This window comes from Pelophylax lessonae (assembly GCF_965119305.1).
Source record: "Pelophylax lessonae genome assembly, chromosome: 1".
In the NCBI taxonomy this organism is placed as follows: Eukaryota; Metazoa; Chordata; class Amphibia; order Anura; family Ranidae; genus Pelophylax; species Pelophylax lessonae.
The window spans coordinates 720,936,301-720,953,487 of record NC_138768.1 but is presented as its reverse complement, the minus strand read 5'-3'; the positions used below and the strand labels follow the sequence as shown (position 1 = coordinate 720,953,487).

At 41.8% G+C, this 17,187-nt stretch overlaps 1 protein-coding gene across 1 annotated transcript in view; it reads right to left on the bottom strand.

Moving 5' to 3' along the window:
• Positions 1–17,187, bottom strand: part of TLR3 (toll like receptor 3) — a 54,706-nt gene that overhangs the window by 13,682 nt on the left and 23,837 nt on the right. The window contains exon 3 of the mRNA XM_082245584.1: positions 12,727–12,918. Within this exon, the coding sequence (XP_082101710.1) occupies positions 12,727–12,918 (192 nt within the window). The remainder of the gene's footprint in view (positions 1–12,726; positions 12,919–17,187) is intronic.

The window sequence follows — 17,187 nt, the reverse complement described above, 5'->3', positions numbered from 1 at the left end:
AGGTTGGTTTCAATTTGTTAGTGCATCTAAATCTGCTAACAGTGTTGCCACCTACCAGGTGAAAATTTACTGGCACAGCCAAGTTTTTACTGACATTTCCTAAAGTTACCAAATTACAGTTTTAGGTGCAAATCTCAGTAATTAACCCGTTCTCGCAAAATCACATACCTGTACGTTATTTTGTTTTAGGGGTTGTACTGGGGTGATGCCTGCAGCTAGAGACATCACCCCAATACCATTTAGAGCGGCTTTCATATCTACCCCCTTCTGCGCCTTCAGCCACTCCCCCCAGGTCTCTTGTCCCACCAGACCCGAGCGACCAGCCGGCACACCCACCAGCTGGCCAGAGAATCGGACAAAGCTGGAATCTGCTTCAATAAGGTCTTCGATGTAGTAACCCGGAAGCGACGTTACAACATCAATTCTGGTTTATTCGGCAGCCGATGCCGTTGATTTTAAAAAATCCACAGTATTCAAAAAATGCAGATCTTGCCATTTTGAACACTTTTAAGTGCAGAGGCGGGGTTAGGGTTTTTTTAGACCCCAGATCCCTCCATGAAGAGTACCTGTCACTGCCTATTACTGTCACAAGGGATATTTACATTCCTTGTGACAGCAATAAAAGTGATCAGAATTTTTTTTTTTTTTTAAGGGACAGTGTAAAAAAAAATAAAATAAAATAAGAAAAAAATAAAAAAATGTAAAGCGCCCCCGTCCACCCGGGCACCAAAGAAAATGCCTATGTAAGTTCATGTATATTAAAAAAGAATAGCGCGCAAATGCAAAAGAAATTACTACCAAATCTGAAGAGAGTCCATAAATAAAAATGGGGGTTTGGTCCCACCATATGGCCATATCGTGCTCAAGCCCACTACTGCGTCAAAGTACCCCATTATCAGTGGGTCCTACACTATCCATGAAAAAGAGATGAATCCAGCCCTTCTAACCCTTGGAGACAACACTGCTTGCTGGGAAAAATGTGCAAATGCACTACAGGGGACTCCTCCTATATCCATTTGATGGTGGACACTGATTGAGTACAGGTGTATTTTGGTTCATAGCTGCAGCAGCTTTGGAAATACATGGGTATGCTCCCCCAAATTTTTTGCCTGTTTATTATGTATTCGGTCTGACCAGACTATCGAGGTTGAGCAGCCCTCCCCACCCCCCACATACACCTGTACTCAATCAGTGTCCACCATCAAATGGATATAGGAGGAGTCCCCTGTAGTGCATTTGCACATTTTTCCCAGCAAGGAGTGTTGTCTCCAAGGGTTAGAAGGGCTGGATTCATCTCTTTTTCATGGATAGTGTAGGACCCACTGATAATGGGGTACTTTGACGCAGTAGTGGGCTTGAGCACGATATGGCCATATGGTGGGACCAAACCCCCATTTTTATTTATGGACTCTCTTCAGATTTGGTAGTAATTTCTTTTGCATTTGCGCGCTATTCTTTTTTAATATACATGTCTTTTGGTTCATAGCTGCAGCAGCTTTGGAAATACATGGGTATGCTCCCCCAAATTTTTTGCCTGTTTATTATGTATTCGGTCTGACCAGACTATCGAGGTTGAGCAGCCCTCCCCACCCCCCACATACACCTGTACTCAATCAGTGTCCACCATCAAATGGATATAGGAGGAGTCCCCTGTAGTGCATTTGCACATTTTTCCCAGCAAGGAGTGTTGTCTCCAAGGGTTAGAAGGGCTGGATTCATCTCTTTTTCATGGATAGTGTAGGACCCACTGATAATGGGGTACTTTGACGCAGTAGTGGGCTTGAGCACGATATGGCCATATGGTGGGACCAAACCCCCATTTTTATTTATGGACTCTCTTCAGATTTGGTAGTAATTTCTTTTGCATTTGCGCGCTATTCTTTTTTAATATACATGTCTTTTGGTTCATAGCTGCAGCAGCTTTGGAAATACATGGGTATGCTCCCCCAAATTTTTTGCCTGTTTACTATGTAAGTTCATGCCTGCAAATGTAAACAGAGTTCAAATCACACATGTGAGGTATCGCCGCAATGGCTAGAGCGAGAGCAATAATTCTAGCAAAGACCTCCTCTGTAACTCTAAATTGGTAACTATTAAAACATTTTAAATCGTCGCCTACTAAGTACCGTAGTTTGTTGCCATTCCACGACTGCGTGCAATTTTAAAGCGTAACATATTAGGTATCTATATTTAGGTATGGGTCTCGCGCTGTCTGGGGGATTTTTTTATTTATGTACGCTTCCTAGATGCTGCATGTACCGATACTGAAAACCATACAGTGTGAAGCTTATATTGAGGGGAGGGGGATACTGCGCTTCTAGGAAGTAATGTACCTAATCTCTTAAATAGTTGGTGAACACAAACCAAACACGTGTTCAATAATTGTGAAATAACTTAATCATATGTATATATAAATTGCAAATATTTAAGTGCACTTATACAATATTAAAAAAATATCAATAATACCAATAAATAGTCTGTGTACAATCACATATAAATAAATTATATATAAAGTGCATCAGTGTAAACATTTTTTTAAAATAAAGATGCTCACACTCTTAGCCGAATGAGTTGAGCAAATAAACACAAAGATTCATAAGGTGACAGATAAAGTGCTCAGTGCTTAAAAACAAGTGGGTGAATAAATTATCAATTAATATAAATAGTCCTTTGTAAAGTGCTACAGGTGACCAAAAATTAGGAGAATAAAAAATAGCCAGGTGATGTAAGTCTTCTAAGAGGTGTTCACCCTCCACCTAACACTGTGTTGGATTGTGGGGTGCTTCTTCTCACTCGTTACCCCTCAGGGTGTGCTAATCGCTCACCTCAATATATCTGATCATTCGCCTTTTGACATACAATCAATGCTCCTCTCCTCTCCTTCCTTATCCTTCAATCAGAGATGGTGCTCAGTCTGCCTTACACGGATCGGGGTACCGTATTCTCCAGGTGACCAACGGATCTCAAATTAAAAGGCTCACATAGTGCAATATTGCCATAAAATACAATGCACTTACAAACAACGTTCAATACTGCGCCTTAAACTGCAAACAGGTAAATCGCGGTCCTCACTTCCGCATACACACGTCACTTTCGGTCAAGCGGCCCTATGCGTTGTATGCGGAAGTGAGGGCCGCGATTTACCTGTTTGCAGTTTAAGGCGCAGTAGTGAACGTTGTTTGTAAGTGCATTCAATTTATTTTAATAAAGTGAGTATTTTATGGCAATATTGCACTATGTGAGCCTTTTAATTTAAGATCCGTTGGTCACCTGGAGAATACGGTACCCCGATCCATGTAAGGCAGACTGAGCACCATCCCTGATTGAAGGATAAGGAAGGAGAGGAGAGGAGCATTGATTGTATGTCAAAAGGCGCATGATCAGATATATTGAGGTGAGCGATTAGCACACCCTGAGGGGTAACGAGTGAGAAGAAGCACCCCACAATCCAACACGGTGTTAGGTGGAGGGTGAATTACATCACCTGGCTATTTTTTATTCTCCTAATTTTTGGTCACCTGTAGCACTTTATAAAGGACTATTTATATTAATTGATAATTTATTCACCCACTTGTTTTTAAGCACTGAGCACTTTATCTGTCACCTTATGAATCTTTGTGTTTATTTGCTCAACTCATTCGGCTAAGAGTGTGAGCATCTTTATTTTAAAAACATTTTTACACTGATGCACTTTATATATAATTTATTTATATGTGATTGTACACAGACTATTTATTGGTATTATTGATATTTATTTAATATTGTATAAGTGCACTTAAATATTTGCAATTTATATATACATATGGTTAAGGTATTTCACAATTATTGAACACGTGTTTGGTTTGTGTTCACCAACTATTTAAGAGATTAGGTACATTACTTCCTAGAAGCGCGGTATCCCCCTCCCCTTAATATTCGGTATCTATTTACCCGGCGTAACATCATCTTTCACATTATACAAAAAAATTGGGCTAACTTTACTGTTTAGTTTTTTTTTTTTTTTATTCAGTGAAGTGTATTTTTTTCCCAAAAAATTGCGTTTGAAAGAAAACTGCGCAAATACCATGTGTGCCTAATGAGTACAGTGCATAATACCTCCACTGTTATGGTACGCATGAAAGGGGGGAAAAGAAGTCATGAAGCCACAAGTAGTGATAGACTACAACAACACCATGGAAGGTGTCGACAGAGCTGACCAAGCAATGACATTCTACCCAGCAATGAGGAAACAGCAAAGAAAAAAAAAATACTATAAGATTTTCAGACATCTTCTTGAGCAATGCTTGTGGGATGCCTACATTCTGCTAAAAAAAATAAAAAGTGACAAGCCTGTGAGTCATGCGGACTTTATTTGGGAAGTTGCCGAACAAATCTTTCTTAGTCACCAAACACCATCAATGGCTGGGAAAAGATCTGGACATCGTGCTGTTGGCGTTGTCAACCCGGAACGCCTGACTGGTCGTCACTTTATGGACTACATCCCACCAACTGAGAAAAAGTCAGCACCTACAGGGCTGTGTGTGGTTTGTTGTCCGAAGAGCAGGGGCGTAACTACAGGGGTTGCAATTGCAACCGGGCCCCATGCACCAGGGGGCCTTTGCAGCTCCCCTGTACACCTGGATAGGAGGGGGCAGCATGCAGAGAAATCACTGTCCTCCTTTTTCCTCCTGTAGTTGCAGAGGAAGATGGAGGAGATTGGTTCATCTGTATGCTTCTCCCACCACTCCTCCTATCCAGTTCTCTTGTGTTCTGCTGTCTCTGGGCCCCTGTGTGCTCCCCTGGTCCCCCCCCCCTCACCCTACTGTGCTCCCTCCCCTCTCCTGCCGGCTGCTGCAGGGGATGTGTCACAATAGAGAACCAGGAAGGGGTCGGTAAATATGTAATTTACCAGCTCCTTCCTTTTCTGAATGGACAGAGTCATAGTCAGTGGCAAAAAAAATAAAAATAAAATAAATAAATAAAAATAAATAAATAAAAATAAATAAATAAAATAATATAAATAATAATAATAAAAAAATAAAAATAAACAAATAAAAAATAAATAAATAAAAAAATGATAAAAAAATAATACAGTTAAAATACCAAAAAATAAAAACTACTGACACCAGTGGGTGAACTTCCAGGATCGCAAAGGTTTGGCCCCAAGATGGCAGGAAGGGGGCCCACTGCAGAACTTGTGAAAGGGTCCTGCTGCGGGACCATAATAAAGGGCCCCGCAATGAGAGTAAAGGGCCCCAGGATCAGTGGGAAGAGACTCAGGCTTGAAGGGAAGGGCCCCGATCAGGGGTCCAGGGGCCCTTCATGGTTTCTTGCACCGGGGCCCTGAAGGTTCTAGTTACGCCTCTGCCGAAGAGAGATGACAGTGGAAGGAAAATAAGAAAGGAAACCAGATTCTATTGTCCCTATTGTGACGTCGGACTTTGTGCAGTCCCATGTTTCAAAATATTTCATACCCGAGATATTTACTAAACCTTTATTACAGTGACTAGTAATATCGCACCCCTTGTTTGTACGAATTTCAGTGTTTTTGGTTTGATTTTATTATTGAATAAAATGTATTATATTATAATTTATGATTTTGTGTTTCCAACTTTATCATACCCGGGATGTCTACTGGACTCTTGTTTGGATAGATTTAAGTGGGTTATTCCTAAGTATTACAGGCCTAAAATATAAAACAACAGATTTCCATTCAAAACAATGTACCACTTTTAGCACAAAAATTCTGACATAATCAGACTGCCAGGGGGGGTAAAGTGATTAAAAAGTCTCATTTTTTTTCTATTAAAATAACAAACATGTTATACTTACATATAGTAGTAGTTTTGCACAAGGCAGCCCGGATCCTCCTCTTCTTGGGTCCCTGGCTAGAGTTCATGTCCCCTCTCTTCTGTTGAGTGCTATGGGGGCAGCCGAGCCAAGCCGTATCCATTCAGATATGGAGCCGTGGTTCGGCCATGTCCCCTCTCTCTTCTCATTGGCTAACTGAATTTGATTGACAGCAGCAGGAGCCAATGGAGCCGCTGCTGTGTCTCAGCCAATGAGTAGGAATAGTCTCGGACACCAGATCGTGCACATCGCTGGATCGAGGGCTCAGGTAAGTATTAGGGCGGACTAAGGGGGGCTGCTGCACACAGAAGGAATTTTATCTTAATGCATAGAATTCATTACGATAAAAAAACTTTCTGACTTTACAACCACTTTAAGGCTGGCCATACATGAGACTAGCAGGTGAAATTAAAAAAAAAAAACTGACCCAATTAGCCCTTTCACACATTCGAGATGTATGGGGGAATCCTCTCCGCTGTATCTTTGTATTCTGACAGTGGGGAGACGTCCCTACTATCAGAATACACAGATTAATGCTGCAGTCTATTGCCTGCAGCGCTGATTAAGTGAAAAAAAGTCCAACAGGGTTGTTGAACAGATCAACTTCAAATGGTAAATAGAGATGTCCTGAACTGTTCGCCGGCGAACAGTTCCCGGCGAACTTCGCATGTTCGCGTTCGCCGCTGCGGGCGAACATATGCGATGTTCGGTCCGCCTCCTATACATCATCATTGAGGCAAACTTTGACCCTGAATCTCACAGTCAGCAGACACATTCCAGGCCAATCAGCATACCCTCCCTCCCACACCCTCCCACCTCCTATAAATAAGCAAGGGCAGCATCCATCTTAGATCATTTCTGTGTTACTGAGAGCAGGGAAAGTGCTGGTGCTGCTGCTGCTGTTATAGCTAGGGACAGTTAGTCAGTGTTCTTGGTACACTCCTGCTGTAAGGACAGCACCCCAAAAAGCCCTTCCTAGGGCTGGTATTTGAGGTTTTTTTTGGATATATATATATATATCTATTGTCCCCAAAAAGCCCTTTTGAGGGCTGGTATTTCTGTATTTTTTTTTGTTCTGTGAGATATATATATATATATATATATATATATATATATATATATATATATATATATATATATATATATATTGTCCCCAAAAAGCCCTTTTGAGGGCTGGTATTTGTGTAATTTTTTTTTGTTCTGTGATATATATATATATATATATATATATATATATATATATATATATATATATATACTGTCCCCAAAAGCCCTTTTGAGGGCTGGTATTTGAGTATTTATATATATATATATATATATATATATCTATTGTGCACTGCAGTTACCTGCCCGCTGTGTGTGAGAGGCCACAGACCCACCACAGACTGTACTGTGTGCACACCACACTCATTTCAGGTGGCACAGGCACAGTACCTTGAATTTAAAAATGTTTTTTTCTTTTCCTCTGTCATAATTGCAGTGAGTGCTGTCAGGTCCATAGAGTGTACTGTACCCACTGCAGTGCACTGCCCACCACTGATATATATACGGTGGCACAGCATCTTGTTGCAAATTGAAAAAAAAAAAAAATATTTTTTATTATTGCAGTTGCCTGGGCTGGCAGTGACTGTCAGGTCCACGGAGTGTACTGTGCCCACTGCAGTGCCACTGCCCACCCACCACTGATATATACGGTGGCAGGCATGACTTTTTTTGGATTAGTGTCTGGGGGGGTCTAAAAAGCGTACCTGTGAAGTTTCAGCTCTGTAGCATGTCCAGAACCAGAAAAAAAAAGATCATATAGGTGTAAAAGGGGTTCCCACCATCCCTGCTCTACTGAAAAATGATCTTTTTTTCTGGTTCTGGACATGCTACAGAGCTGAAACTTCACAGGTACACTTTTTAGACCCCCTAGACACTAAATCACACAAAAAAGTTCTTAAAAATTTTCATTTTTGATAGAGAGCCAATTATTGGAAAAATTAAAAAAAAATTTTAAAAAAAAATACATTTCTTTGGATTTATTGTCTGGGGGGTCTAAAAAGTGTACGTGTGAAGTTTCAGCTCTGTAGCATGTCCAGAACCAGAAAAAAAAGATCATATAGGTGTAAAAGGGGTTCCCACCATCCCTGCTCTACTGAAAAATAGAAAAATTAAAAAAAAAAAAACTTAAAAAAAAAAAAAAAATTTCTTTGGATTTATTGTCTGGGGTGTCTAAAAAATGTACCTGTGAAGTTTCAGCTCTGTAGCATGTCCAGAACCAGAAAAAAAATAGAATTAGGGTTAGGGCTAGGGTTAGGGTTAGGGCTAGGGTTAGGGTCAGGGCTAAGGTTAGGGTTATTTTTAGTGCTTAGGGTTAGAGGGTTAGAGTTGTAGGGGTAGGGCTACTAACTCTAACCCTAAGTATCTCCCCGTAACCCTAACCCTAGCCCCTAACACTAAACCTAACCCTAACCCTCTAACCATAACCCTAACCCTCTAACCTTAAACCTAACCCTCTAAGCCTAGCCATAAAAATAACCCTAACCCTAGCCCTAGCCCTAACCCTAAATCTATCCCTAAGCCTAACCCTAGCCCTAACCCTAATTCGTAATTTTTTTTTCTGGTTCCGGACATGCTACAGAGCTGAAACTTCACAGGTACACCTTTTAGACCCCCCAGATGCTAAATCCAAAGAAATTTTTTATTTTTATTTTTTTTTTTAATTTTTCCAATCATTGGCTCTCTATCAAAAAGGACAATTTTTAATAACTTTTTTGTGTGATTTAGTGTCTGGGGGGTCTAAAAAGTGTACCTGTGAAGTTTCAGCTCTGTAGCATGTCCAGAACCAGAAAAAAAATAGAATTAGAATTAGGGTTAGGGCTAGGGTTAGGGTCAGGGCTAAGGTTAGGGTTATTTTTAGTGCTTAGGGTTAGAGGGTTAGAGTTAGAGGGGTAGGGGTAGGGCTACTAACTCTAACCCTAAGTATCTCACCGTAACCCTAACCCTAGCCCCTAACACTAAACCTAACCCTAACCCTCTAACCATAACCCTAACCCTCTAACCTTAACCCTAACCCTCTAAGCCTAGCCATAAAAATAACCCTAACCCTAAACCTAACCCTAGCCCTAACCCTAGCCCTAACCCTAGCCCTAACCCTAATCCGTAATTTTTTCTGGTTCCGGACATGCTACAGAGCTGAAACTTCACAGGTACACTTTTTAGACCCCCCAGACACTAAATCGAAAGAATTGTTTTTTTTTTTTTTTTTTAATTTTTCCAATAATTGGCTCTCTATCAAAAAATTACAATTTTTAAGAACTTTTTTTTGTGTGATTCCGTGTCTGGGGGTCTAAAAAGTGTACCTGTGAAGTTTCAGCTCTAGCATGTCCAGAACCAGAAAAAAAATTAGAATTAGGGTTAGGGCTAGGGTTAGGGTTATTTTTAGTGCTTAGGGTTAGACGGTTAGGGTTAGAGGCGTAGGGGTAGGGTTACTAACTCTAACCCTAAGTATCTCACCGTAACCCTAACCCTAGCCCCTAACACTAAACCTAACCCTAACCCTTAAAGCCCAGTTCCTGTCCCATTTTGGTCGGTTCTGGTCTGTTTGCGGTTGTCTGCAGTGCGTTAAACGGGGAGTTTGGTCTGTCACTGTGAAGCGGGCGTAACCCTTACACTACCTGATCGATACAACATCATACCTGATCGTATACACACACTGGATGTTTTAAAGCACGTTATTCCAAACAATTTAGGAATGTTAGGTGATTTATGCCCTTTATGGATTAAAACCCGCCTCTGCATCAACTACGTAATTTTCCATGGGAGTTTTGCCATGGATCCCCCTCCGGCATGCCACAGTCCAGGTGTTTGTCCCCTTGAAACAACTTTTCCATTACTATTGTGGCCAGAAAGAGTCCCTGTGGGTTTTAAAATTTGCCTGCCTATTAAAGTCTATGGCGGTTCGCAATGTTCGCCGGTTCGCGAACATTCGCCGATGTTCGCGAACGGCAAATTTTATGTTCGCGACATCACTAATGGTAAATCGACACTGTGCATTGATAGAATATTCACCTGGTCACTGCTGTGGCAGGTCCAGGATCCATTAGGACGTGGGTTGAATGATGCTGGAAATCAGACTGAGGACATATTGTGGTGCAAAAGAAGTATTGCAGGGTGAAATCTCTAGATTCAAGCTGAATATTGCAGATAAAACTGCAATTTTTAACTTTTATTGGGCTGTTTATCTTTGTTTTGTTCATTTTGGATTTAGTTCTGTTTTAATATGATAACAAAACTATAGAAGAGGAAGCTTGCACTAATATGAAAGTCAAATCAAATATTTTAAGGGAACCATTGCAAAAACATCTCAACTGCGCTTCCTTTAAATACCTATGTTTCTGCTTTAAGGCAAAAGCAGGTCTTGAAGTGGTAAGAGGAAATGACTAGCCTCTAAAGGCTTTTCTGCAGAAATGTCAGCTATGTGCAGGGGAACGTACTCACAACATACCATAATATATTCATATTATATTTATTATCCTAAACATAGCCTTTTACATAATTAATCCTAATGTTTTATGTTACTGCCTTTTAACTGACATCATGAAAGAAGCTAACTGCTTGTGTGACAAGCATCTGATGGAAGCAAATTTTTCAGCACTATAAAAAACTTAAAGTGTTACTAAACCCACAACAGTAAAATCAGTCTGTATATGCAGTAAAGCATGCTTGTTATACTCAGTGGGGAACCTAAGGGGTTAATCCTCTGCATTGTGACTGTTTGAGACTGTTTGATCCTGTCTTCTCTAATCCTTGCCTTCTTCCACAGTCCCCAATCTATCTGCTTCGGAGAGAAGCTGCACATGCTCAATTTTGTTGTGTATTGCTAGTTTTTTTCTTGAAAGAGAACATGCGATTAACAGCACTCTCCGGACAGAGGGTCAATGGTCCTGCAACCTCATAGGACAATCAGGGGAGAATGAAAACTCCTCCTACAAGCTTTAACCAGACACTCATGGAAGTCACAAGACTGCTATATACTGTTGATGAGAAAAGGTATTTAGAAGTTTATATTTACTAACATAATTACATTTCTATGTTCTGTGTACTGTGGGAGACCAGCTATAGTAAATGCAGGCTCCTGGGTTTAGTAACACTTTAATTCAGTCACCTCATTCACAGATTTAGCATTCAGTCGCAGCCTCTTTTCAGACAGTTGTATACATCTTTGTGACAGATCCCCTTTAATGTTAATTAAAAATACCTTGGTATGTCATAGACATAACAGTATATATAGGCGTATCAATTGCATAGCTGGTGAGGTTGAAAAAAGACACCAGTCCATCCAGTTCAACCTATGATGAGTGTGTGTGTAAGTGTTTATGTCAATAGTATATCATAAACCCCTGTATGTTGTGGTTGTTAGGGTGCCCATCTAATATTTTTTCTAAACTATCGATGCTCCCTGCTGATACCACTGCTTGTGTAAGAGAACTCCACATCCTTACTGCTCTGATAGTAAAGAACCCTTTACGCAGTTTAAGGTTAAACCGCTTTTCTTCTAATTTTAGTGAATTCCCTTTCACTGAAAAGTTTGTTCCCTATGCTAGGGTCGTCAGTACGATATTTGTACATTGATATCATATCCCCTCTCAAGTGTCTCCTCTCCAGAGACAATAATTTCAATGCTTGCAGTCTTTCCTCATAGCTTAAGTCCTTCAGTCCCTTTATTAGCTTTGTTGCCCTTCTCTGGACTCTCTCCAGTTCCAGCACATCCTTTGTGAGGACCGGTGCCCAGAACTGGATGGCATATTCAAGATGCGGCCGGACCAGAGTCTTGTAGAGGGGGAGAATTATAGTTTTATCTCTGGAGTGAATCCCCTTTTTAATGCATGCCAATATTCTGTTGACTTTGCTTGCAGCAGCTTGGCATTACATGCCATTGCTGAGCTTGTTGTCCACTAGGACCCCCAGGTCCTTTTCCATCTTAAATTTCCTCATAGGTTCTCCCCCTAGTGAGTAACTTGCTTTCAAATTTTTGGCACCCAAATGCATTACCTTACATTTTCCAACAATAAACCTCATTTGTCTTTTAGTTGCCCACTCCCATATTTTGTTCAGGTCTTCTTGTAAGGTTTCCACATCCTGCGTAGAAGTAATTGCCCTACTTAGCTTAGAAAATGAGCTGCTTATCCCATCCTCTAGATCAGGCATGTCCATAGTCCGGCCCGCGGGCCAAATGCGGCCCCCGGGCTGCTTTAATACGGCCCCACAGGTAATTTGGAAAAATACATTGGCATCATTCATGACTTTTTTTGCTGCCATCATTAATCATCATCGGTGGGTTCATATAGCGCTTATATGTGGTTAACCCTTGTATGACTGATTAGGGAGCACGAATGCTCCGGATTAATAGATGAATACATTGTAAAATCTCAGTTAACGTCAGTTGGTCTAAATCAGTTATCTGAACACAACATGTATACTCGATGTTATGTTCCTGTTCATATTTTTTTTTAACTTAAAAGTTGACAGACAACCTTTATTACCAATAATATGTAATGTACTTTACAATGTTCCTGACATATATTTCAGCTTTCTGGATTTTCTTTTCATCTGGCCTTCAGATATGAAAGGCAGAGTGATTTAACATCCGTTTAGATTTGTCATCCATGTAATGAAAGGAAAATTATGCCGTTTGCAATAAACTTTGCATAAAATAGTTAGTTTGTATTTAATTTGAATGGTCCAAAGCATGTCAGGTAAAATGGTCGGCCCTCACGCATGTTCACTTCATCAAATCTGGCCCTCTTTGAAAAAAGTTTGGACACCCCTGCTCTAGATCGTTTATGAATAAATTAAACAGGATTGATGTAGGACTGAGAGTTACCCCCATATTATAAACAAATATTATCTCACATTTCGGACAGGATTGGATGATAGATCCAGCTTCTGTACAGAGTTGTTTCCAAAAAATGCCGAAGCTTCTTTTTTTAGTTCACTGATCAAGTTATGAGAAAAGAAAAGGTCCTCCAGATTTGATAACTGTTCTGTATCTCCCAAGGCCATAGATGTCATCTTGTTGTGAGACATATCAAGAATTTTCAAACTCTGCATGCAAAATTAAAAACATACATTAGTCTAGTCACACTATAAGCATTCAGGTTTTCTTATAACCAAAATATGTCTACAGCAATTTTCTGGGCCCATTCATATGTCTGTGCTGTGTTGTGGTGCATTAACAAACCTTCATATTTTAAATGGACTGCCAACAGAACACAACTAAAAGAAAAACAAACATCCACCATTTTTCCCAACATGACTGTGCATTGTGGTGTGGTGCACTATGAACGTGCTTATTTGGTGCATTAGGGTGCTATTCTAATTGCTGTGTGTTGACGTGACAAAGTGTGCAATTAAGCAGCTAAGCAATGTAAATATGCACTTAAAGTGGAGAATATTTGGTTTTTATGCCCCGTTGGTTGTCCTGTCTCTTAACCACTTGACCGCCTGAAGATTTATTCCCCTTCACGACCAGGCCACTTTTTTGCAATATAGCACTGAGTTACTTTAACTGACAATTGTGTGGTCATGCAAAGCTGTACCCAAACAAAATTTATGCCATTTTTTCCCACAAACTGAGTTTTCTTTTAGTGGTATTTAATTATAACTGCATTTTTTTTTTTTTTTTTTGCGCTATAAACAAAAAAAGACCGACACTTTTGAAAAAAATAAAAATATTTTTTACTTTTTACTACAAAACAAATCCAATAAAAATAAATAAATAAATAAATAAAGAAACTAATTTCTTGATAAATTTAGACCAATATGTATTCTGCTACATGTTTCTGGTAAAAAAAAAAAAAATCTCCATAAGTGTATATTGCGGTGGAAAAGCAGACACTTTAAGGCTCCTTTCACACGAACAATCCGATCAGATCCGCCTGTCAGTGTTTTAGGCGGACCCGATCAGATCCTCCATGCATCCCTATGGGGCAGCGGATGTCAGCGGAGACATGTCCGCTGACACCCACTGCCATCCGCATCCGATCCTGTCCGTCAAAATTCGGACGGATGGAAACCCTATTTTACATCCGTCCACGGGATCGGATCGGATGGGATTGGATGAGAGGGGACAGGCGATCCGCTCTCATCCAATTCCCCCATAGAGAGCAGCGGGGCTCTGACACCTCCCTCTCCGCACACAGTGTGGAGATGGAGCTGTCATCCGCTTGCTCAGCGGGGATCGGCAAATCGATTCCCGCTGAGCAGAGAAGGGTCCGCAGCGGACCGCGTGAAAGGAGCCTAACTTACACTTTTGACACTTTGCAAGAATCAGTGACACTAAAAACAGTGATCAGTGTTAAAAATATGCAATGTAACTAATGACACTGGTTGGGAAGAGGTTGAACATCTAGGACAAACAAAGGGTTAACTGTGTGCTTAGCCAGTGTTTGTGTTTACTACGTGTGCTGCTTTCACGAGATGGAGAAATGGATTTTAGTTCCTACTTTGCAGGAGCACAGAATACGTCCCTTTTCACTGTAAGAACGGAACTCTGCCTTGTCTAACCACTTACTACCCGCCCGCCGTCAAATGACGGCGGAGCGGTGTAGCGATTATCCTGGGACCCCCGTCATAAGACGGCGCACCAGAACAGCCTCTCTCGCGCACCCCCGGGGGTGAGCGGATCTGCGATCGTGACCGCGCCGTGTTGCTAGGACACGGCGCTATCCCGATCTCGGTAAAGAGTCAATGACATGACTCTTTACCCATGTGATTGGCTGTGTCCAATCACAGCCGGTCACATGTAAATGAGGAAGTGCCGTTATTCGGCTCTCCTCTCCTCACCCTGTCAGTGTGTGAGGTGAGGAGAGCCGATCAGCTGCTCCTCCTCATAGGGGACACAGAGAAATGTAATCAGGGCACTGATCACCAGTGCTCTGATTACACAAGAGTGAAATAAAATGCCATAACTGCCCACCATCAGTGCCCACAGTGCCCCCCATCAGTGCCCACAGTCAGTGCCCATAGTGCTGCCAGTCAGTGCCCATCAGTGCCTGCTCATCTAGGCACTGATGGGCACTGACTGGCAGCACTATGGGCACTGAGTGTGGGCACTGATGGTGCTGCCCATCAGTGCTAATCAGTGCCGCCCATCAGTGCCACCCGTCAGTGTCCATCAGTGCCACCTCTCAGTGCCCATCAGTGCCGCCTCTCAGTGCCCATCAGTGCCACCTCTCAGTGTCCAGCAGTGCCACCTATCAGTGCTCATCAGTGCTGCCTATCAGTGCCACCTATAAGTGCTCATCAGTGCGGCATATTAGTACCTCCTCATCAGTGCCCATAAGTGCCACCTCATCAGTGCCCATCAGTGCAGCCTATCAGTGCCCATCAGTGAAGGAGAAACATTTATTTATTTTCAAAATTTACTCACAGAAAATAAGAAAAACTTTTTTTTTCCAAAATCCAAATTTTCTGTCTTTTTTCTTTTTTTTTTTGTAAGAAATAAAAAACCCAGAGGTGATTAAATACCACCGAAAGAAAGCTCTATTTGTGTGGAAAAAAAATGATAAAAATGTCATATGGGTACAGTGTTGTATGACCGCGCAATTGTCATTCAAAGTGTGAGAGCGCTGAAAGCTGAAAATTGGCCTGGGCAGGAAGGGGGTGAAAGTGCACTGTAGGCAAGAAGTTAAATAGGCAGAGCTCCATTCTGAGTCTCTGCCCGACGATCGGCGGGTGACGGCAGACATCGAGTGCCTGGCACCCGCAGATCGGCTTCTACTTTAAATAATCACAGCAGAAGCAGCACGCCCCCCGCAGGCGAAAGTGCAGGATCAAATATATACAGTATCTCACAAAAGTGAGTACACCCCTCACATTTTTGTAAATATTTTATTATATCTTTTCATGTGACAACACTGAAGAAATTACACTTTGCTACAATGTAAAGTAGTGAGTCTACAGCTTGAATAACAGTGTAAATGTGCTGTTCCCTCAAAATAACTCAACACACAGCCATTATTGTCTAAACCACTGGCAACAAACGTGAGTATACCCCTAAGTCAAAATGTCCAAATTGGGCCCAAACTGTCAATATTTTGTGTGGCCACCATTATTTTCCAGCACTGCCTTAACCCTCTTGGGCATTGAGTTTACCAGAGCTTCACAGGTTGTCACTGGAGTCCTCTTCCACTCCTCCATGATGACATCACGGAGCTGGTGGATGTTAGAGACCTTGCGCTCCTCTACCTTCGGTTTGAGGATGCCCCACAGATGCTCAGTAGGGTTTAGGTCTAGAGACATGCTTGGCCAGTCCATCTCCTTTACCCTCAGCTTCTTGAGCAAGGCAGTGGTCTTCTTGGAGGTGTGTTTGGGGTCGTTTTCATGTTGGAATACTGTCCTGTGGCCCAGTCTCTGAAGGGAGAGGATCATGCTCCGCTTCAGTATGTCACAGCACATGTTGGCATTCATGGTTCCCTCAATGAACTGTAGCTCCCCAGGGCCAGCAGCACTCATGCAGCCCCAGACCATGACACTCCCACTGCCATGCTTGACTGTAGGCAAGACACAATTGGCTTTGTACTCCTCACCTGGTTGCCGCCACACACGCTTGACACCATCAGGACCAAATACGTTTATCTTGGTCTCATCAGACCACAGGACATGGTTCCAGTAATCCATGTCCTTATTCTGCTTGTCTTCAGCAAACTAATTGCAGCCTTTCTTGTGCGTCATCTTTAGAAGAGGCTTCCTTCTGGGATGACAGCCATGCAGACCAATTTGATGCAGTGTGTGACGTATGGTCTGAGCACTGACAGGCTGCCCCCAACCCCTCCAACCTCTGCAGCAATGCTGGCAGCGCTCATTCGCCTATTTCCCAAAGACAAACTCTGGATATGATGATGAGCATGTGCACTCCACTTCTTTGGTCAACCATGGCGAGGCCTGTTCTGAGTGGAACCTTTCCTGTTAAACAGCTATATGATCTTGGCCACCGTGCTGCGGTTCAGTTTCAGGGTCTTGGCAATCTTCTTATAGCCTAGGCCATCCCTATGTAGAGCAAAAATTATTTTTTTTTTAGATCCTCAGAGAGTTTTTTGCCATGAGGTGCCATGTTGAACTTCCACTGTCCAGTATGAGAGAGTGAGAGTGATAATAACACCAAATTTAACACACCTGCTCCTCATTCACACCTGAGACATTGTAACACTAATGAGTCACATGACACCAGGGAGGGAAAATTGCTGATTGGGCCCAATTTGGACATTTTTACTTAGGAGTGTACTCACTTTTGTTGCCAGCAGTCTAGTCATTAATGACTGTTTGTTGAGTTATTTTGAGGGGACAACAAATTTACACTGTTATACAAGCTGT